Genomic DNA, 23,661 nt, shown 5'->3' with positions numbered 1-23,661 from the left:
CAAGTGCAGTACCAAAGAGAAGGGGGAAACCCCCTGTGCAAGCGTAGAAATAATATCAATGAGTCAAAGGTTCAAAGTATCAACGTGAGTTTATCTGCACCAAGGTACAAATGATAGAAAAGAATTCAAAATTAACTCATGCCTCTGAAAAACATATTGCTTGGTATCACATTTTTATACATTTCAAAATGAGTGATACACCCCTTAAGGGGGCTGACTTAGAGATAAAAACAATATGATGACTTATATAAAAATCCTTATCCATACATAAATATGCTTTGTATGCTATATATTCCACTGCAATGTGGGCCTCTTACCCTCCTGACTTAAGGAGTAACCCTGTTAGCCCTCTGGGTGTACCTGTCAGATAAGAGAGACTAAGGTCAGCAAAAAATGTCTAAGGCAGGAAAAACTCTTACGAATGCAATTATTTCAATTGCATGACTAGTAGGAAATATACAAGGGCTAGTTACAGCCAGGAGCGATACTCTGCAGTAATCAAACATACACAAATAAACAGATATACATACAAGCAAACATTCAAAATGGCTGCTGCGCCAAAATGGTGGTGATGATAGTCTGTCTTCATATAGCCTGAGCCACATACTTTATCTCAATCTTCACACCCCATACCAACTACTGGCAACCTGACTGTACCAGGGTTTACTGCCAGCCCAAGGGCAGAATAGTAGGCAGCAGGTGACCTGGCTATATCTATATGGAACTATCAAAATGTAAAGGACAACATGTTCCTTTCCTGTCCGCAAAATACCTGCAAAGCATTAGATAGTAGGGGATTTAGTGATTTGTATTTCAGATACTTTGTACCGTTACAAATATTTGACAAATGTCTTTCCTTGCCAAAGGGCATTTAAAATGTCATTGCACCTGTATCTTTAGCTTTAATGATGCTGTCTGCATTCAATGGAATTCTCATATAGCTCACTCTACAAGGTCATCCGACAAAAGGCATATGACAGATACAGTAGTACACTAATTTAATAACATCCAAATATTCATTAATCTTTTGGTCATGTTAATTCTATTACTGAATGTCAGAAAGCATTTCAGTACTATATTTGTAGATGTCCTTTGATACCTATCTGACAATAAAGATATTTATTTAAATGATTTCATTTACTGTATTTTCTGTCTAATATTCTACAGCATTTATTATACTTTTTAAAGCGTACTTTCATCATTACATAATTACAACAAAGTAACATAATGACTACCATTTAAGAGAAAGACCAGTGTTTCATATAAAAAGCATATGTCAGCTCACTTTGACTACTGTACATTTAGTAATTGTGGCATGCTAGGGTATAGTAAATTAAAAAGCAGAATCGCCATATAAAATTATTGGGCTTGGTAACAGAACAAAACAAACCGTAACATTTTAAATATGTAGCTATCTGGTTAATTACAGCTTCATATATACCATGGGAAAAGTATGGGAGGGGTGGGAAAGGAAAGTAAACCTCTGCTCAGCTAACAGGTAAGTTTTTAATGGTGTAGATAAGGTGCTTGTCTGAGAATTGTATTTGCAATAAACCAAAAGAGAAAGAACTCAGTTGAAGTAGCACTCAATTATCAATGATGATTAGTGTATTTGTGACAGAGTGAAGTCAACTCCTATCAGTTACGCCTGGGAGACATATGTCTGAGTGCTTCATCCAGCACTCATAAGGGTTAACTCAGGTGGAAGTTAGGAAATCAAGGAGGCAAGCTGACACCTGAGAGCCAGCAAGGTAGAAAAAGGATCATGTGACTGGCAGTAGCTCCCCTGCCTTAGAGAGGAGCACACTGCTGCGTGAGCCCTTAGCCAGAGGGATTTCACCAAAGACTACTTCAACCAAAGTAAGGATTATTCATTTGTTTACTGACTGCTTAAAGTACCCTTATGGTTTGGTTCTGGTTTAGCCAGCCAGCCTGCTAGATAGGTCTGCTGTGTTATTAGCAAAAAACGAATGGCGCACAGCCAGGGAGCCAGGTGTGGAATAAAAACTTTTCTTTTATTGCAGCATGGTAAGAGACAAAATCACCCCTTAGGGGACACAGGCAGAAACCTCCTACGCGTTTCGGACCAACGGGTCCTTTATCAAGGAGTATGGGGTATGCTTAGGGTGGGCACCTTAAATACCTAGTACTTAATAGGCAAATTACAAAAATCTGTGTAAAATCATATCGCGGGCCCACTGCGCATGCGCGTGACGTCATCCGGTGCGCCGCTCCAACAACCCTGAGGATTGTGGGTAAGAACCGCCCCCTAGCGTCACTCGCGCATGCTCACAGTGAGCCGTGAAGGGAAATGACATTCCCTTACCCTCTGTCTCTGTCCCGACCCCCCGTGACGTCACCACGATCTCTGATTGGCTGAGGCGCACCGCTGCACCACCAATAACTGTGTGAGGCAGACGAGGCAGCTCCAATCGCGCAGAGCCCTGTGTGCATGCACGAAGGGGAAGGGAGAGAATACAGAGAGGAACGAATTGTCTATCATACTCAATAAGAGCACACCGAATAAAAAATAGAGTGAATCAATACATGCTCCCATTGAGAATGGTGCCCATCCCCAATGCAGATCCCACATATACACTGACATACACAAGAATATACATACATAGGATCTATGATCCATATCAAAAAAAATGCCGTCGTAGTTACACTTGGCATCCCAAGCATAAGCATAGATCGGATCTATAATCCATATTAACAAAATGCTGTCATAGTTATCTACATATAGAAAATTTATTAAAAACAATTCAAAATAATCCACAAGACTTTGTGTGTTATGTCTTGTTTTTCTGCGTCTCCAGTTGTGAAGAGGAATCAACTGTACACGTTGTATGTTATACATATTCTATGGCTATTTGTTTAATCAATGATTTTTAAAGGCCATCATAACAATTGCCCTCAGCAAAAGGCTACTAACTAACAAGTGGCAAAAGCCACATAGATAATACATCATAAAGGCTCTAATAGTATATCAGGGTTTGATGCAAACACAATAGGGTAGGATAATTGACAGAAAACAGTGTTTAGCAACATCATATTGTAGCAAACAGTCAGATCACATAGCTTATAACTTTTTATGCTTTGAATTTAAGGAAGCATGTTATTATTGCACAAAAAATAGTGGTAAAATGAATCCAAGCTATTACTTATAACACATTATGCCATTATTCTTATTATTTATTATTTATTATTTTTTAAGAAAGTGGCCCAGGTTCCACTCAACATTTAGACCGCAGGGGGTTCTGGTCTGAAGCATAAATATCCAATATGCCTCCCTGCGGTCCAAAAGGTTGAGTAAGTCGCCCCCTCTTTCTTTCAGAAGGATCTGTTCAATTCCTTGAACTTTAAACCCATTGAGGCTACCTTTGGGACATTGGGTGAAGTGTTTTGAGACCGGGTGAGATGTGTCTCCTTTTCGAATTAATCTAATGTGTTCGAGGATTCTGTTCTTAAGTGGTCTAATTGTCCTACCCACATAGTTAATCCCGCACCCACAGGTTAGGAGGTAAATCACGTATTGAGTGTTGCAGTTAATGAATGATTTTATCGGGAATTCCTTATTAGATATTAGGCCCCTAAAGCATTGTGAGGGAAACATAAATTGGCAAATCTTACAACCTCCACATCTGTATGAACCCTTAGTTACGAATTTTCTCGTGGGTGGGTTAGAGGACGCAACATAACTTGGGGATACATAACTAGCAATTGTTTTGGCCTTGCGATAGACAATGCGGGGGCCCTGCTTGACACAGTCCTTGAGGCTGCAATCCATTTGTAGGATGCTCCAATGCTTACGTATAATATTCTGAACTTTGTGACTACATCTATTGTATTGGGTAATCATTAATGGAACATCCCCTTTCATGAACCCAGTATCTTTTTTGCTCTTATTGCTAATTGTAACTGTTTCCCTGTGTGGATCACCCTTAGCATTTTTAAACAAATCCTCTCTATTGGTTAATGCAATTTCTTTGGAGGTGTTAATTAAACAATCCAAATTGTAGCCCCTCTGATGGAAGCGATGGCATAATTCCTCAGACTGACGAGAAAAAGCCTCCTCAGTGGAGCAATTCCTCCTCAGTCTGAGGAACTGGCCCTTGGGGATCCCCCTAATGACCGCCGGTGGGTGACAGCTGTCTGCTCGTAACAGCATATTCCTTGCATTTGGTTTTCTGAATGTTTCCGTTTGGATTTGACCTTGCATGTCAATAAACAATCGGAGGTCCAGATAGTCAATGTGCTGTGCATGAAAATTGTAAGTGAAAGCTAAATTAAGGTGATTAGAATTAATATATGCAAAAAAATTGTGTAAAATGTCTAAGTCCCCTTCCCAAACCATAATCAGGTCATCGATGAACCTTTTGTAAAATGTGATATGCTTACGAAAAGGATTTGTGCTTGAAAAAATGAACAGTGACTCCCACCACCCCATAAACAAATTCGCGTACACCGGTGCAAAGCTCGTGCCCATTGCCGTACCCCTTTGTTGTAAATAAAAAGTGCGATCAAATAAAAAGTAATTGTGCATTAATAAGAATTTTATGGCATCTAAAATAAATGCTGTGTGGAATTGATTGCTATCTGGGCCTCCGATAAAATGATCGACAGCTGCCACCCCCTGGTCATGTCTTATGACTGAGTATAGGGACGTTACGTCCATGGTCACCCAAATCGATTGTGGGTTCCATATTACATCTTTTAGCTTAATAATGAGATCTCCTGAATCCAGCAGAAAAGAGGGTAAATCCTTCACAAAGGGTTGTAAGTATTGATCAATGTATTTTGATAAACCATCTCCCAAAGATCCAATAGACGAAATGATTGGTCTCCCCGGAGGGTCGACCAATGTCTTATGGACCTTTGGGAGATGGTAAAACACTGGGATGGTCGGATTAGGGTTCCACAAGAACGCACTTTCAGCTTTATTTAATACTTGTGTAATTACCCCTAACTCTAACAATTCTTTATATGATGACAAAAATTGTACTGTAGGGTCATCTGGTAGTGCAGAGTAGGTGGTAGCATCCCCAAGTTGCCTATAAGCCTCCTTGAGGTAGCTAGCCCTACTCTGCACTACCACTGCTCCTCCCTTATCAGCATTTTTTATTACAATTTTGCAGTTCTTTTGTAAAGAAAAGAGTGCCTGTTTTTCCTCAGGATTTAAGTTATGCTTGCCTGCATTAATAGAGTAACTCTCTGACAAAATGCGCAAATCCCTAATGACCAAGTCCTCGAAGGTAGTCAAGAAAGGACCCTTGGAGAACTGTGGGTTAAATAATGAACTTTTCTTAAGGTTGGACCTCCAAGTACTAAATTCTGGAGTATTAACTTGCTCAGATAAGTCCTCATTCTCTTCTAATAGTTCTTCAAGATCCAAAATATATTGAAGGTCGCATGCCTCTCTGAAGGTTGGGATAGAGGTGGTTGGGTCACTCAATGGCGCATCTAAATCCTTTGGGTTTAATATAGGTGGTGCTCCAGATAAATCAACCTCCTCTACAATGTCCAGTGACCTGTTGTCTTTCTGACCTAGAAACTGTGCACGTTTGTTAAAAAATGATTTTAAAGTCAGTTTCCTCACAAATTTGTGGACATCTATGGCAGTGTTGAACAGATCAAAGTCCATAGTTGGAGCATACTTAAGCCCCTTCTGTAGGAGTGAATATTCTGCAGTTGTTAAATCTTCCCCAGATATATTAATAACATCTATTTCTTGGTTGTTACTCACTTCTTCCTTTTCGCCGGCCATCTGCCTCCCTCTCTTCTTCTTTCCTCTTCTGGTTCTTTTTGGTTTTTCTGGAAGAGAGGGAAGTTTTTTTGCTGCTGTTGTTGTCTGGAGGAAGATTGTTGCTCTGAACCACCATCATGATAGCTTCTTGTGTGGTCCGCTCCTGTTGATCTCGATCTGGAGGACTCCACTGGACCATCTGGATACTGTCTGGACCCTTCTGTCTGGAAAAAAAAGACTGAGTGCGAGAGGTTATCTACATCAGAGAAATCAGAGTCTCCACTAGTTTGGTCATTACTCTTAGATTTTAGTATGGATTTACGCGGGGTTGACCGCATTACTTTGTCTCTCTGTTGATTCATCTTTTGGGAACCCTGATTCCCCCTCTCTCTGATAGGGTTAACACGCTGCCAACTGTACACTTGTTTCTTCTTGTAGTCGGTGCGGTCCCTATCATATTTGACCTGTTTTTTTGCCGTAATATCTTCCTCAGCTTTCAACACTGTTTCTGACAGTATCCTGTCATAATTCTTAAAGCCTTCTAAATCTTTAAATTTTTGCAGTTGTGATTGGAGATCCTTAATTTGTGTTTGCAGGTGTTTCCTTTCATTTACTTTTTGCTCTATAATGAGTTCCATAAGTTTGAAGCTGCACTGATCTAATGCAAGAACCCATTGCTGTTCAAACTGGGGAGTGGTAAACCCAAAAGTTGGAACCTTTTTCACCCGCAAACCCCTGGGAATCCTTTTGTTTAGTGTATAATTCTCCAGGGAGATGATATCCCACCATGCTCTAATGTTCAGAATTAAGAGTCTCTCCAATCTTTGGAAGTGTGTTTTAAGATCTGAAATGTCCTTAGTGTCAGCATGTACCACCCGTTCAAATACTTGTAGTGCCCGTTTTTTTCTAATGGTGTCATCACAGCAGTTCAGGGCATACATTGTTGATTCCTCTTCTAATGTCTCGATATCCTCCATTTCAGTCATACTGCTTTAGATTAGTGGATGCACCACTGTATTCAACAATCACAGGAGAAATATCCATGCACTAATAAAAATCAAAAAAAGTTCAATCCATACAACTGCTCCCTAATAAACTTGATTGTAGTTAACGAAATCAACTGCGGTGAGCTAACCCCAGATGTGGGGAAGCTAGATAGGTGAAAGAATCGGGGTGCTCCAGCCCGCAGCAACTCCATCCAATATAGTGAATAATATTATTATTGACCCTGGAGAAACCAGTGGGAGTGGGTAGGTGCTTAAAGACTTGTAAGTATCAGTGACAACAGTCAAACTTAACTATAGTAGTCTAAACCAATAAACCCCACTCACGTCATCTCCAGGGTTTCCTCTGCCGGCGTGCAAGCCAAGAAGGATCCAGAATCCAGAAGTATCCAATAGCAAAAAACGAATGGCGCACAGCCAGGGAGCCAGGTGTGGAATAAAAACTTTTCTTTTATTGCAGCATGGTAAGAGACAAAATCACACCTTAGGGGACACAGGCAGAAACCTCCTACGCGTTTTGGACCAACGGGTCCTTTATCAAGGAGTATGGGGTATGCTTAGGGTGGGCACCTTAAATACCTAGTACTTAATCGGCAAATTACAAAAATCTGTGTAAAATCATATCGCGGGCCCACTGCGCATGCGCGTGACGTCATCCGGTGCGCCGCTCCAACAACCCTGAGGATTGTGGGTAAGAACCGCCCCCTAGCGTCACTCGCGCATGCTCACAGTGAGCCGTGAAGGGAAATGACATTCCCTTACCCTCTGTCTCTGTCCCGACCCCCCGTGACGTCACCACGATCTCTGATTGGCTGAGGCGCACCGCTGCACCACCAATAACTGTGTGAGGCAGACGAGGCAGCTCCAATCGCGCAGAGCCCCGTGTGCATGCACGAAGGGGAAGGGAGAGAATACAGAGAGGAACGAATTGTCTATCATACTCAATAAGAGCACACCGAATAAAAAATAGAGTGAATCAATACATGCTCCCATTGAGAATGGTGCCCATCCCCAATGCAGATCCCACATATACACTGACATACACAAGAATATACATACATAGGATCTATGATCCATATCAAAAAAAATGCCGTCGTAGTTACACTTGGCATCCCAAGCATAAGCATAGATCGGATCTATAATCCATATTAACAAAATGCTGTCATAGTTATCTACATATAGAAAATTTATTAAAAACAATTCAAAATAATCCACAAGACTTTGTGTGTTATGTCTTGTTTTTCTGCGTCTCCAGTTGTGAAGAGGAATCAACTGTACACGTTGTATGTTATACATATTCTATGGCTATTTGTTTAATCAATGATTTTTAAAGGCCATCATAACAATTGCCCTCAGCAAAAGGCTACTAACTAACAAGTGGCAAAAGCCACATAGATAATACATCATAAAGGCTCTAATAGTATATCAGGGTTTGATGCAAACACAATAGGGTAGGATCATTGACAGAAAACAGTGTTTAGCAACATCATATTGTAGCAAACAGTCAGATCACATAGCTTATAACTTTTTATGCTTTGAATTTAAGGAAGCATGTTATTATTGCAGCAAAAAATAGTGGTAAAATGAATCCAAGCTATTACTTATAACACATTATGCCATTATTCTTATTATTTATTTTTTATTATTTTTTAAGAAAGTGGCCCAGGTTCCACTCAACATTTAGACCGCAGGGGGTTCTGGTCTGAAGCATAAATATCCAATATGCTTCCCTGCGGTCCAAAAGGTTGAGTAAGTCGCCCCCTCTTTCTTTCAGAAGGATCTGTTCAATTCCTTGAACTTTAAGCCCATTGAGGCTACCTTTGGGACATCAGAGAAATGGGCCGCCCAGGAGTCTTGATAAAGCAGCAGACGCGAAACGATCGTCGACGATGCTTTTTAAATTGTAGCAGTGTCAGCTGTACCTTACTTCAGTAGTGGTGGACTTTATTATTACTATGGCTGCGATATTGAGGTGAATGGTTTGGAACGCCATCATTATAGACAATACAGCTAACCTAACACTCCACTGCAACACCTATTGTAGTGACTAGGAGCGGAACACACCTGTGTGCAACTTTGTCCAAACAGAGCCAAACAGCTGATACACAGGTAGTATCCTACATCCGCAAATCCTACAGCCCTGATAACATTTCACTGCTATCTAACTGCCCCTGATGGTAACTGCGACCACAGGGGGCTCAGAGCAAGGGGCTGTATATATGGCTAAACTTTAGCTATACATCTATATACTGAGGACAAGCAGCAAGGCTGCACTCTATTGCTCCTCCATCTGCATAGCAATGTGGGCTCAGAGCAAGGGGCTGTATATATGGCTAAACTTTAGATATACATCTATATACTGAGGACAAGCAGCAAGGCTGCACTCTATTGCTCCTCTATCTGCATAGCAACGTGGCGTTAAACTACAACATACCATATCACTACAGCACAAATTGCTGTGTTAAACTATATCATACAAGCAGCTGACGAGATTTATCATCTGTAGTTCCACATCACTATACTCCACACCTTGGCCAAGGGGGAGTGTAATTACTTACTTTTACCAACTTAAGCAACTAGACACTGCTACTCTTAGACCGACAATAGGGGTCTATCCTTATGTAGCGATCCGCTACTACTGGCACAGTCCCAGATATCTGACATATTCATGTCAAGGTTATTATTTTTTCTTTTTTCTTTGTACACCATTTATTTTAACATTTAAATTGAATAATAAAGATTATTTTTAATCAATACACTAATCATCATTGATAATTGAGTGCTACTTCAACTGAGTTCTTTCTCTTTCGGTTTATTGTAATTACAGCTTCATGTTGAAAAAGTAACCCTTCAAATTGGTTATGCAAATAAAATTTTAGTCCGCTGAGTCTTATCCTTTCTTCTGTTCTTTTCCAGTGTGCACGATATGATAATGCCTTTGCTGCTGAAATTTTAATTGACAGAGGAGTTAACGTAAATCACCAGGATGAGGAACTTTGGACACCCATGCATGTTGCTTGTGCATGTGACAACCCTGATATTGTTCTGCTGCTTCTTCTCGTAAGTATGCAAATTATTTATGTAGAAATAGGAACTGAAGATTTGATTCTGAGAACTTTGTTTAAGGCGGTGGCATAAATTATTCATTTTATTATGTTCATGAACAAATTATTTCTATTTGTTCTGTTTTAGTGTCAAATATAAGACTCGCGGGACAAACCTCAGCTCTTTTCAGTGTGGTTTTTTTCTACTGATTTACAGTATCACTCTAGACCCAAAGTACACATAGTAGACATAATGTACATACTGTAAGTAATTTTAGAATATACAAGGAAGATTTACCGAAGTGTTACTTTATGTTCATTACCCAGTGTGGGAAAGTTGCAGATTTATTAATGAAAGTGTACAGTACTACTGTATCATCTTTATCTGTAAAGAAACAGAACTGTGAAACAACTGTAGAACTGGTTCAAATTAAGAGGGTTTATGTCTAAAGCAGCGGTGTGAAATCTGGGGGGCACCCCCCAGGGGGGCGGGAGATTTTTCTTGGGGGGGGCGCGGGTGTTTGCAGAGGCCCTGCGCTCTTCCCCAAGGCATTTAAATTAAATGCTGGGGGATGCGTGAGGCCTCTGCAACGCTATACTTACCGAGGTTCAGGAGCTGTGACGCGTCGCCATGGCAACACAGCATCAAATGACGTCGTGGTGTCATGTGACATCACACGCATCAAATAACGCAGGTCACCTGACATGATGTCGCATGACCCCGCAGCGTCATTTGACGCAGGTCTAAGGTTGGGAGGGGGGGCACGAGTATACAGGCAAGGAAGACAGGGTGCGCTGCAGCAAAAGTTTGCGCTACCCTGGTCTAAAGTGCACTTGTGGTGATCAAGTACTACTGGAACACACAGAAACCCCTTATTGCCTAATCAGCACTAATGCCCATTAGATCCCATTAAAAGTAAAACTTTATTGGCTAAATGTTCTGAGTTTCGTTAAGGCCGGATTTTAAATTCTAAATAGAGCCAGATATTTTTTTTATTTCCTGGAGTACATGTATTTAGCACTTCAACAAATGAATAAATCATTTGAGTTATTGCATTGCTGCTAGAGGATGAGTTGAAATACAATGTGATGTAACCCATTGGTAAACAGTGGAATTGCTAAGCAGCAGACTGTAGCTTGACATGAAAGACATCGTTATCAACGTTTTGCCTCTTCAGAAAGTGTCTATGTGCATGGAATTGGATTTAAGTTTCTTTCTCTCTTAACCCAAAGCATTTTATTCCTGTGAATGAACATCTGATAACAGTAAGTATAATTACTTGGCCTAAAGGCTGCAGTACCTCATGTACTGTAGTTAAGGGATGGTGGGGAATCGCTAATTTTAATGTGTGCTGTTTGAAACCTCTGCTGTGCAGCAAATTTCCATGAATGTTTAAATAGTAAAGAAAACTACTAGACTTAACTTAATTCCCTAATCTGTATATAGTGTCTGCATACTGTAGGTTTGCACATCATTTACATTAGTATTGAAAGAATGAAGGTTGGATAAACTGCTAGTGCTATATAAAGCAGTCCCTTTCCCTTCCATAGTTTATGTAAGATTGCAAAATATAAAGCCTCTCCTCTTACAACAGGCCTGCACAACATACAGCCCTCGCGGCCCGCGATGCCCTTCTTCCCCCCTCCCCAGCCCGCTCTGCAGACACAGGAGGGAAGGAGCGCCAGCATTTTGACACGCTCCCCACCCCCTCCTGAGCCTGCTCTGCCGAGCGCTAGCATTGTGATGGCCCCCCAACCCCCTCTGCCTATTAGGGAAGGATCGGCAGCAGTTTGATGCGATCCTCTGCAGGCAGGGAGAAGGGACAGAGCTGAGACCGGTCTGACAGCAGAGGGTGGGGGCGGGGTCTGACTGCAGAGGGTGGGGGCGGGGTCTGACTGCAGAGGATGGTCTGACTGCAGAGGGTGGGGGCGGGGTCTGACTGCAGAGGGTGGGAGCGGGGTCTGAATGCAGAGGGTGGGGGCGGGGTCTGACTGCAGAGGGTGGGGGCGGGTCTGACTGCAGAGGGTGGGAGCGGGGTCTGACTGCAGAGGGTGGGAGCGAAGTCTGACTGCAGAGGGTGGGGGCGGGGTCTGACTGCAGAGGGTGGGAGCGGGGTCTGACTGCAGAGGATGGTCTGACTGCAGAGGGTGGGGGCGGGGTCTGACTGCAGAGGATGGTCTGACTGCAGAGGGTGGGGGCGGGGTCTGACTGCAGAGGGTGGGAGCGGGGTCTGAATGCAGAGGGTGGGGGAGGGTCTGACTGCAGAGGGTGGGGGCGGGTCTGACTGCAGAGGGTGGGAGCGAAGTCTGACTGCAGAGGGTGGGGGCGGGGTCTGACTGCAGAGGGTGGGAGCGGGGTCTGACTGCAGAGGGTGGGGGCTGGGTCTGACTGCAGAGGGTGGGGGCTGGGTCTGACTGCAGAGGGTGGGGGCGGGTCTGACTGCAGAGGGTGGGGGCGGGGTCTGACTGCAGAGGGTGGGGGCGGGGTCTGACTGCAGAGGGTGGGGGCGGGGTCTGACTGCAGAGGGTGGGGGCGGGGTCTGACTGCAGAGGGTGGGGTCGGGGTCTGACTGCAGAGGGTGGGGTCGGGGTCTGACTGCAGAGGGTGGGGACGGGGTCTGACTGCAGAGGGTGGGGGCGGGGTCTGACTGCAGAGGGTGGGGGCGGGGTCTGACTGCAGAGGATGGGGGCGGGGTCTGACTGCAGACGGTGGGGGCGGGGTCTGACTGCAGAGGGTGGGGGCAGGGTTAGTGACAGCGGAGCCTGTTAGTGAGAGCAGGAAGGGAAGTGCCTGCTGCCAGGGACCAAGATGTTTTCCCCCCTCCAGCCATGCTCCACAGTGAAAGGTAGGACCCCCCCCCCTGCAGCTGCTCCTCAGAGCTAGTGGCAGTGTGGCAGTGTGGCAGTGTGACAGTGTGGCAGTGTGGCAGTGTGGCAGTGTGGCAGAGTGGCAGTGTGGCAGTGTGTCAATGGCAGTGTGTCAGTGTGGCAGTGACAGTGTGGCAGTGACAGTGTGGCAGTGTCAGAGTGTCAGAGTGGCAGTGACAGTGTGGCAGTGACAGTGTGGCAGTGTCAGAGTGTCAGAGTGGCAGTGACAGTGTGGCAGTGCCACTGTGTCAGAATGCCACTGTGTCAGAGTGCCAGTGTGTCAGAGTGGCAGTGTTTCAGAGTGACAGTGCCACTGTGTCAGTGGCAGTGTGTCAGAGTGGCAGTGTGTCAGTGTCAGTGGCAGTTTGTTAGTGGCAGTGTGGCAGTGTGTCAGAGTGGCAGTGTGTCAGAGTGGCAGTGTGTTAGTGTGTCAGTGTCAGTGGCAGTGTGTCAGAGTGGCAGTGTGTCAGAGTGGCAGTGTGTCAGAGTGGCAGTGTCCGTGGCAGATTGTCAGTGTGGCTGTGTCAGTGGCAGTGTGGCAGTGTGGCAGTGGCAGTGGCAGTGTGTCAGAGTGGCAGTGGCAGAGTGTCAGTGGGGTTATGTGAGGTGAGGTGCAGGGGGAGAGTGAGGTGAGATGCAGGGGGGAGGTGAGGTGTAGGGGGGGTTGAGGTGCAGGGGAGTGAGGTGAGGTGCAGGGGGTAAGGTGCAGGGGAGTGAGTGAGGTGAGCTGCAGGGGGGAGGTGAGGTGCAGGGGGTGTTGCAGTGGGGTGATGTGAGGTGAGGTACAGGGGGGGAGGTGAGGTGCAGGGAGGAGGTGTAGTGGGTTGATGTGAGGTGTAGGGGGGTGATGTGAGGTGCAGGGGAGTGTGTGATGTGAGATGCAGGGGGGAGAGTTATGTGAGGTGAGGTGCAGGGGGGGAGGTGTAATGGGGTGATGTGAGGTGCAGGGGGGTGATGTGATTTGAGATGCAGGGGGGAGAGTGATGAGAGGTGCAGGGGGGGAGGTGCAGAGGGGGGAGGTGCAGGGGGGTGGGATGTGTGTGGTCTGCATGGGGGTATTGTGTGTTATGTGGAGGAGGAGTATTGTGTATGGGTGAGGGGGAGAGATGGGGGTGTGAGATAGAGGGTGAGTCTCGCAAAGGTTGATGACGAGGTGAGCAGGGGGAGATATATGAAGATGATGAGTGCTGGGGGAGATATGAGGATGATGAGGGGTGCTGGGAGAGATATGAGGATGATGGGGTGCTGGGGCAGATATGAGGATGATGAGGGGTGCTGGGAGAGATTGATGAGGGGTGCTGGAGGAGCTTTGTGAATGATGATGATGATTATGATGATGATGATGATGATGATTTTACCCGTGCGGCCCGAATCTGTTTTTCTTGGAGAAGTTCGTCCCTTCTCGCTTTACAAGTTGTGCAGGCCTGTCTTACAACATGCCTCAATATCTGGTGTTACTGCAGTTTCCATTGTTTTACTGAGAATTAAGAGAAGGTGCCACCATGTACAGTACACCACTGCCTGCTTGTTCTCTGACATTCTAAGGTTGCTCAAAGTTTTAGTAGACCTATTGGTCCTGAAGAGGTGCTTACTCTTTTCAACCTATGATACCGTTTTAATGGCTCAACATACATGTTCTTTATAGATAAAATGATTGTGTATGTCACTTTTTGAAAGCTCACAGTTCTTTTCAAATGTTTTAGCTTTATATATATATATATATATATATATATATAAATATATATATATATCATAATACAACATATTCACCAAGATTCACTAAGCTCCCATGTAGGGTAACAAACAGGGATCCTGTGTTAACTGGTATTGACTAGAATACCCCATACCAGAGCTTAGTGAACACCCTGATTATATTCATGTATTCATACAGTATTTAACATGGTCAATTGTGATCTAGATCGAAAGGATGTGTACACTTGTAGCCAGGTCCCCCCTTGGCCCCCTTACCTCATTGCGGCTGCGGGGAAGGGGGGCTGCGGGAGTGAGCGGCTGGCTGCCGGTGGCGTGAGGGCATTCAGCGGCACTGCGGCGGCTGTGTGCGGGTAGGGAGAGGGAGCTCCGCGGCGGAAGCCTAGGTAGGGTGTCACCATTACTGATAGCCGCACATGCGCAGAAGGCAGCTTGCACTTGCGCCGAGCATATCACAGGTCCGGCGGTCGTGTTAGAGGGTGCGCATAGAGGAACCAGAGAGATTGGCGGAAATCTTCTACATAGCTCCGTGAGGGAACTACACTCCCCAGAGTGCTTTGGAGCATAATACCCACGTGGGCAGTGTTGAACAATAGGGTTCCCCAGATCCTCTGAGGAGAGGATACATACATTTGCCGTGCTTAGAGCGCAAGGGGCAGTTGGAGCCAGGACAGAGAAGGGGAAGGTAGGGTTTTGGTGTCAGTGGCACCAGAGTAGGCCAGCTTACCCTTGAAGTCCAAGATAGGCCCCACTCACATATAGCTTGTGGGTACTACAGGGAAAGTCCCTAGTGAGGGACCTTTCCCCAGTAGCTGCTAGTAGTGAGTATAGACGCTGTGCTGTGAGTTGCGGCCTGTGGTCTGGCACCAGACCACCTACGTTAAAGATACTCTCAAAGGTGTGACCCTCCTACCGGAGTTCACCCCACACAGAGGCGGACAAAGACGTCGCTGGATAAGCAGATCCCTGTTACTAGTCGGCCTACCTGGCAGGTACCTCAACAAAGTGCACCAACTGTTTACGGGGTAGCTCTACTCCATATACTTTTGGGTGGACCTGGACTTTGGGAGAAGGACATTAGGGTATTGGTGGCAAGCACCCAATGTACTTTGGGGACACTCACTTATGGTACTGGGTTGGGTGCGCATTATATTGTGTGGTATTGGTAGTTATATTATATGTGCATTCAGTAAAGGTTGTTATTATATACCTGTGTGTGTGTGTATTACTATTGGCATTGTTCCTGTGAGGGGCTTATCCTGCTACGCTGGAATCCCTCTCAGGTGGAGGTGCGGTGCTGCACCAAGGCGAACACACGATCACCTCAGGCTCCCAGTGGTGGAGGCTTAGGCCTTCTGTTAGCCAACAGGTAACGGCAGTACCGGAAGTCCCTTCTTGTCACGGGGGAACAAGGGCTACATATTGTATATTTGTGAGTACGTTTGAGTCTCACTTTGCCAATGTGTGTGTGGTCTGTAATTGCATATATGTGCCAATGAGACCACCAGTATATATCAAGGATCTGTACAGGTCACTTTGGAGATAAATTGATTCTAAAATAATTATTGCTAATATGCATCTTATCATTGAAAGGTTTTATTAATCAATACCCACTATTTGTATTAATCAATGGAGAAGATGGTGTAAGAAGCAAGGCTTAATTCACATATTTCAATTGTATATACATAAATTTAAAATTTTAACATTGTTTCTTATCCTTTTATTAATTTGCATGATCAGTTATAGATGGAATAAACCAAGTATGCCTAAAACTATACATAACCTACTTAATGTTTTTTTTCTGTTCTAAAGACAGTTCAATGTAGCATTGCATAAGACTTTGGCATGCACATCCCATTGTGTAAGCATGACTGTGTCACAATGTATACATGTGTGACACCTATTCCCCCACCCTAAGTGAGATCGTCTATCTACTGGTGTTTCTGGTACTAGTGCATACCTGTAGGGTTGAACAGAAGGCCCTGAGAACTCTGCGATGGTATGGGGAGACATCAAGACAGGCTGTCAGTGATGATTCTTCTGCAGCACCTCCAGCCAGTGTGGATCCTGGTGCAGCCAGGACTGTCCTCACTGGCAACTCATGTGGTGTTCCATTCAAGCAGCCCATGACAGATGTATTTAACTTGATCTTTATTTGCTGCATACATAGAGTTATGGCAAGCTCATTCCCTGAAATTGTACCCACAGGGCTTGAGGCCCTGCAGGCCCCTTCTCAGCTCCTTTACCCCCTGATGGGATAAAGGGTTAGTGCTTCCACTCCACAGGGTAAGGAAGAGAGCTCCTAACTTCTGGGTGAGTATCAGCTTTTGCACCTCAGGGGAGGGGCTTGTAACCCTGCCCTTATGACAGGGCAGGTCCGATACTGACAGGCATCACATCTTGGCATGTGGCCGAGCCAGTATCCTCCCCAGGGATGAGACTATCTGGTTTTTGTTAAGCCCACCCCTGGATACAGCAATAGTGTATCCAGGCTGCAACAACAAGCTAGGCCTCCATGAGAGAGCTTATCCCCCACATTGCCTGTGTCTAAAAGGAGATGCTGTTAGGGCAAATGAAAAGATGATTGCCAGGGGACTAGACTACACATGTATACTATTACAGTACAGTATGTCCGAGTTTATGTGCATTTATACGTATGACTGAGTACCTAAACTGTATGTGTATGTAAATGCATATTATTCTATGTATCTGTGTTAATTTGTGTCCCTGTTATTGTAATATTATAGTGAACATGTCAATTGTGAGCTTTCAAGTCCTTTTCAAATAAATTCACTAGAAAAACAGAAATTGCAGCAAAGGAGACTCTGTGTGTGGTTATGCGTTAAACAGAGATACAGTAGGGCTAATGGAGGCACTATTGCTCAAACTCTTCCATTGGATTTAGTAGGACTTTCCTCGTGCTAGTGCCCCGATCATAGTTTAATAAACAACCACCTATGACTGAAAAATGGTAACATGATAAAAAGTTACAGGTGGCAACAATTTTGCAGTGCTCTGGTTTTTCTTTTGGTCTTTGTCATATTCTTTGTCTTAATTATCCCAGTCTCAATGTACACTATTTATTAGCATTCTTTAGTCATTTCTATATGTTTGATATTATTTGTTACTCACTGTGATTTACTTATCAAGGATTGTGAAAAAGAATATTGTGTCTTTAAATAGATGCAAAGAGCGGAAATTGATAGGTGTAAGTACATGATACACTGGCGACACACTTTATTCGAGCTCGGCTAGTCCCACGAATTCGGGTATACCCGGGTGTATTGAGGTTTGTGACTGTTTTCTGCCCGAGTGCATTGAGTTATTTTCCAGGCAGGGATTGAAGCATTTTATTCCCGCTGGCTGCAATACTGCACAGTATATATATATATATACTGCATTACAATTCATGAATTTATGCCATCTGGTAGACACGCGAAGCATTGCAGCCTATTAAATCCTAATCATTATCATTTAACAGATCAGCCGCCCATCAGCCAGGCATGAACCCAGGCTGGGAAGGCAAATACAACGGGGCTTGTCTGAGGTGAGGAGCGGCGCATTCCAGGTATCTGCCAGGTACATACTGGGTATTTGCTCGAATAAAGTGTGTCGCAGCAGTAGGTGTAATAATTTGGCAGGTGTATCTCCTAATGTCGGTGTAAAGTGCTTTGCAGCAAAGTGTCTATTGTGATTTCTGTTAATGGCAAAAATCCAACCATACCGCCAGAGATGTGGGTTAGGCTTTGTAAATTCTTCACTGTTGCAGAAAAAATGAATTTATAATTAGTTACAGTACTGTATAAAACAGACACATTGATAAAAAAGGCACTATAGCATTGGTTATTGTTTAGATGCTGACATGTGCTAAATAAAGGGGATTGTTTTCCCAAAACGTTGTGCATGCCTTTTTCTGCAATTACATATTTTTTTTCAATGTCAATTTGACTTTGATTAATTTCTTCCTGAATGCATGAAAGACATGTCTATGGCTGCAAGACCCTTTTATTTGCCTTTCCAAACAATTACCATATGTGGGTGATATAATAAATCAGCATTAGAAAGGCTTGCAGTGCTCTAGCTAATTATAAGTGTACAAAATATGAAAGGGGAATAAAATAGTAATGAAAGCCTAAAAAGTCTCTGTCTGCACATTGTTAGTTGCTCGTAACATTTATAAATAGATTATGCTAATAAGATGCAAATGATGTGTCCAACTGAAATTAGGTAGGTTTATCGTCAATCTACATTCTTCTTTTCCTAAGTGTAAACTGCACAAGCCTTTTTAAAGATAAAATAAACACCGTTTTGAATCGACAGTTAGCTAAATACTGTAGATGATGAAAGATTTTAGAAAAATGGTTCAAATAAACGTGTATTTGTTAAGTATCTTTCTCCTGCAGTTACAGCTCAATTCATCTATTCATTATTAATTTAAAGCTTCTTTAACATATGTAATATACGCTTTTATCTATACATATAAATTGTGGAACTGGACAATATAATATTGAGATTCTTGGTTACCTTCACTGAATTAAGTTGGTTAAAAAATAAAATAAAACATATTTAATGTGCTTACCAAAATTAGAACAATAGCTTAGATCTTCTTTATCATATTTTTTCAATAGAATTTTGCCTTTGTTCCTTCCTCATTCTTTCAAAAGGCACATTATATGTGCTGCTTTCAACACAAGTGTTGGTACATTCTCAAAGTACAGTTTATCTAACTTCATTTGTCTGCGCTGCAGTAGAAATGTCTTCAGGTAAATGCACAGTGATCTGTTAAATTTGGGCTACTAATGTGACATTGCCTAAATAGGTAACGTCCATTAGTTTTCCTCAGTTTAACAGGTATCCACAAAGCTAATCATAAGCAGAAACAACAGCTGTTCAGCAAACTAGCATTGTTACGTTAGCTGTATTAACAAGGATTTTTGTGACCAATACACTGCACATGCACATTGGCAAAACTATAACGTCCGTTCCAATTAGCGCACATGCGTTACAGACAGTTCTGCCACAAAAAAAGGAGGGGATTTTCTGTAAATATTGTTTTTGTTGTTTGACCTGTACATTTTTTCTCCCTTTATTGTCCGCACACTGTGAAGTAACTGTGTGAGACTAAAAGTTTTGTTCACTACTTCTGTCTCTTTGTAATAATTGTTAGAATATGTAGATACATTATTATACACCCATACTTAATATAGTCGAGAAGATTATATGCCACATTAGGTCTGACAAACATATCCTTCATTCATTAATAGTATAGTTTATTACATGAACATCATGACAATTTATCAGATCCATTGTTTCAGACATTTATATGATTTTTTATATATATATATATATATATATATATATATATATATATATATATAGCGTAAAACTAATTTTTAACAATTGTACAATGGTGTCAAATGACTGCTGCCACAATGTAAAGGATGTACACAATACCAGAAATATATGAAGGAAACAAAATACAAAAGGCGCAAATCAGAGACAACAGGTGAATGAATGCAAAACACCTGTGGGATAAAAACGTTGAATGTCCTTATAAGAATTCCTGGACGAGGAAAGACCTATAAATGACAAAGATGCCAATATGGTGAAGTACGTTTTATAATTCAAATAGAGCGCAAGAAAAACGGCTACTTACAATGTAGCAGAAATATTCAGGCATGTCAGGATAAAATCCTTTCTGTTAGCTGCAGCAAAGGGGCTGCTGGTGTAAGGAACCTCTCTCACGATGCATGATGTGTACACCGACACCGGGGCTCCCTTTGTAGCACCCAATGAGAGATTTTACATGAATGCTGTGACCAAACTGTATGCAAGAAGACTCCAGCGTGCAGAGCCCTGTCGATGATGTTGATTGTTTACTCTCAGGCACCCTGTTTGGCTACCGTCTAAACATCTATTAATATATTCTTAATTGTAAGTGTTCGAAAGCTCTTTTATTGATTTTATAATACACAATTATACTGATGCCTGATGTGCTCTGTATGTTCATTTCTTACCTAACTTTCTACTGAAACTTTTTCAATCTACCCGAGACTGCACAAGAGTTTGTAATGGATTGCGCCCACCGTTTGCAGTGCTTCAGAGGCCTTACTAAATACTCTCACAGAAATCATCTGGTGAAGATGCATTATTTCTAAACAAAAGACAGTTTGTCTTATAATATCAATTGTTTGTCCAAATAAAAAGATCTCACCTAATTCTGAGGTACTCACTTACTCTGCACTATCGCAACTGGACTAACACAGCTATTTCTATTCAAATCAAAATAAAAAAATTCTAAGCCTTATCAGGCTCCAATATGAATTACCTGAAGAATACAGAAATCTACTGATGTTCCCTGATCTCTTTCCTGTAACTTTAGCTAAAAGGAGAAGGCTGAAGGAACGGGAATCCTGAGGGAACATCACATTGTCTATGGATGGGGATTCCCCCTCAGCCCAATGGTCACTAGACAGACAACTATCTGAAACAGAGAAAAAGGGCGCCATTTGCTGGCCAAATGAATCCTCCTACCTGCAGTGAACTCATGTGGAGGGGAGTTTAGTATGCCCCAGAGACAAGAGACCTGCCTCAGACCCCAGAACAAGAGAGATCTCTCCCTCCTCCCTCATGTCTTTCTGTCCTTTTGATTGTGTGCGTATACTGTACATCTGGTGTTGTCTATCTTGTCTGTATTATGTTTCTCCACTACCTGCAGGATAAGCCTGCCACACTCCCAAAGTGGAGACCCACTGTTCTGGATATCTAGAATCCTGTACCGAACGCCACTTTCTCCCAAGATGAAATGAGCTCTCAGGATGGGCTCTGACTTGGCACGCACTCTCCCCATGGTGAATGTTGGGATCGGCATGCAAAACACCTGAGAACTAAAGAAGATAAAAACTTCCTACCTGATGTTTCTATTCTATTATTCTATTCCCCATACCAAGGGACTTAGGAAAGTATTAAAAGTGTTTTTTTATTTAATACTGTAATAATGCTGGTATGTACTGCTGTGCACTGTATATGAGCTTGGACTTTCGGGACCAATGCCCTCTTAGACTGTCAGGGCTACGAAGTTGGTGCCAGTAAGTCTAGTGGACATCAGAGTTCAAAGTAGCCAGAGGATGCCAGAGGTGTCAAAGCCATTTGGGTAGCAGGGAAGGGCTCAAGTACCCACGTCCTTGGAACAAAAGCAGTAGTCCAGGTTGCCATTTGTTCTGCCAGACATGGAGGCGCCAAACCCAGCGGGTGGCATGAGATAGCCAGGGATGGAGGTGGCAATCTTGTGAATGTCCCTTGGCAATTTCAGATTTCCCACTGACCCGGGTTTCTAGACCGGTTTGGCTCTGATTGGCTACTGAGAAAGTTTCCACGCACTGATTGGCTGTAGTATTTTGTGGACATACAAAATAAGTATCCCCGGCGCTAGTGCAAAAGTGTCCAAAATACCATAATCCAAAAGAGAGTCCTGTGTTATGAGACAGTCCAGATGAATGGATGGGACAACCAAGAAAGTTCCGGATGAATAAGGGTGTCCTTGAAGGGTGACTCCAAATTGTTTCTGGAAATATGCAAAAAACAACACACCAATTGCGCAGTATGAAAGGCAAAAACCCTATCTAAAACAGAAAATGACAGACCGGAGAGAAAGAACCTAGTAAGGGCACTCTAAACACATAGGTGGTATGGTGAACACTTTAAAACATACACTTTATTCTAATAATTTAAAATAATGGGTGATAAAATAATAATTAAACGTTTAGATCCTTCATATGAACACTGAATGTGGTGTTCTGGATAAATGAATGCTGACTGCAAATATCCTCTATTAATGTATGTTGCAGTTTGGACCAGTGAGTATGGTGAGTCACTGTCCAAATAAACCAAAGCACCCTAAATGTCGCTGCTGTAACAGTATGTGCCAGTATAAACAATCCCTAATACGCAAAATATACAGCACTCTAGCATACATAAGGAACCCTAGCCAGGTCTGCCAAAAAACAGTGAGGTAGTGTGACTGGCTGAATGAGTGGGATCCTGGCTATTAATATAGCTAGTACAGAGCTAGGAATACTGTAAATAGATGATAGAACATAGGGTTTGTATATAATCAGCTCAATATCACTGCCTATGAATATAGCCCTAGGGGAAGTGATTATGAGTCTAGGGAGCAAAGCAATAAGTCCCTAACCACGATGGTAGCAGTAAGCTGTTCATTTATTTCAGCATTACCATGTATTTATCTCCTACCTCTCACTGAGTACTGATCCTTTAGAGATCAACTCTGACAACAGAGTTGTGGTGTTGGGTCAGTACTGTTTACCACCTTATATATAGATTGGTTATCATACACACCACCTACCTGAGAGACGCTGAACAGATTTTATACCTACCTGATCTGAGTCAGCCCTACCGTTGTTACTATGTATGTGAGCCTAGTATGTTATACCCACATTGTGGTTAGGGACTTATTGTTTTGCTCCCTAGACTCATAATCACTTCTCCTAGGGTTATATTCATAGCCAGTGATATTGAGCTGATTATATACAAACCCTATGTTCTATCATCTATCTACAGTATTCCTAGCTCTGTACTAGCTATATTAATAGCCAGGATCCCACTCATTCAGCCAGTCACACTACCTCACTGTTTTTTGGCAGACCTGGCTAGGGTTCCTTATGTATGCTAGAGTGCTGTATATTCTGCGTATTAGGGATTGTTTATACTGGCACATACTGTTACAGCAGCGACATTTAGGGTGCTTTGGTTCATTTGGACAGTGACTCACCATACTCACTGGTCCAAACTGCAACATACATTAATAGAGGATATTTGCAGTCAGCATTCATTTATCCAGAACACCACATTCAGTGTTCATATGAAGGATCTAAATGTTTAATTCTTATTTTATCATCCATTATTTTAAATTATTTGAATAAAGTGTATGTGTTAAAGTGTTCACCATACCACCTATGTGTTTAGAGTGCCCTTACTAGGTTCTTTCTCTCCGGTCTGTTGTTATATGCACTTACCTAGGGAGCACCGACACATTTACATTTAGACAGTTGCGGGGATTCCCTCTTTTGTTATCTATAAAACAGAAAATGCCCTACTTACAAGATTAAATCTTGCTTGTTCAGGGGAGAGAATCTGTGCTTGTGCCACGTCTTCACCCCGATAGCCACGGACCCCACGTGGTTGGACGAGATGATTCCCCTTCTAGTAGTTTTTTATCTCACGGATACACCATAACCAGCAGTGACCGATGGGTAGGGAAAATAGGGCA

General features: G+C 43.0%; 1 protein-coding gene across 6 annotated transcripts in view; it reads left to right on the top strand.

The window, feature by feature from the left end:
- Positions 1 to 23,661, top strand: part of MYO16 (myosin XVI) — a 539,667-nt gene that overhangs the window by 143,539 nt on the left and 372,467 nt on the right. For all 6 annotated transcript variants that reach the window (XM_075590716.1, XM_075590715.1, XM_075590717.1 and 3 more), the window contains one exon: positions 9,667 to 9,810. In XM_075590716.1, coding sequence (XP_075446831.1) covers positions 9,667 to 9,810 — 144 coding nt within the window. The remainder of the gene's footprint in view (positions 1 to 9,666; positions 9,811 to 23,661) is intronic.

This window comes from Ascaphus truei, chromosome 3, assembly GCF_040206685.1.
Source record: "Ascaphus truei isolate aAscTru1 chromosome 3, aAscTru1.hap1, whole genome shotgun sequence".
Taxonomy (NCBI): domain Eukaryota; kingdom Metazoa; phylum Chordata; class Amphibia; order Anura; family Ascaphidae; genus Ascaphus; species Ascaphus truei.
This window is presented reverse-complemented; position numbering and strand designations above follow the sequence as displayed.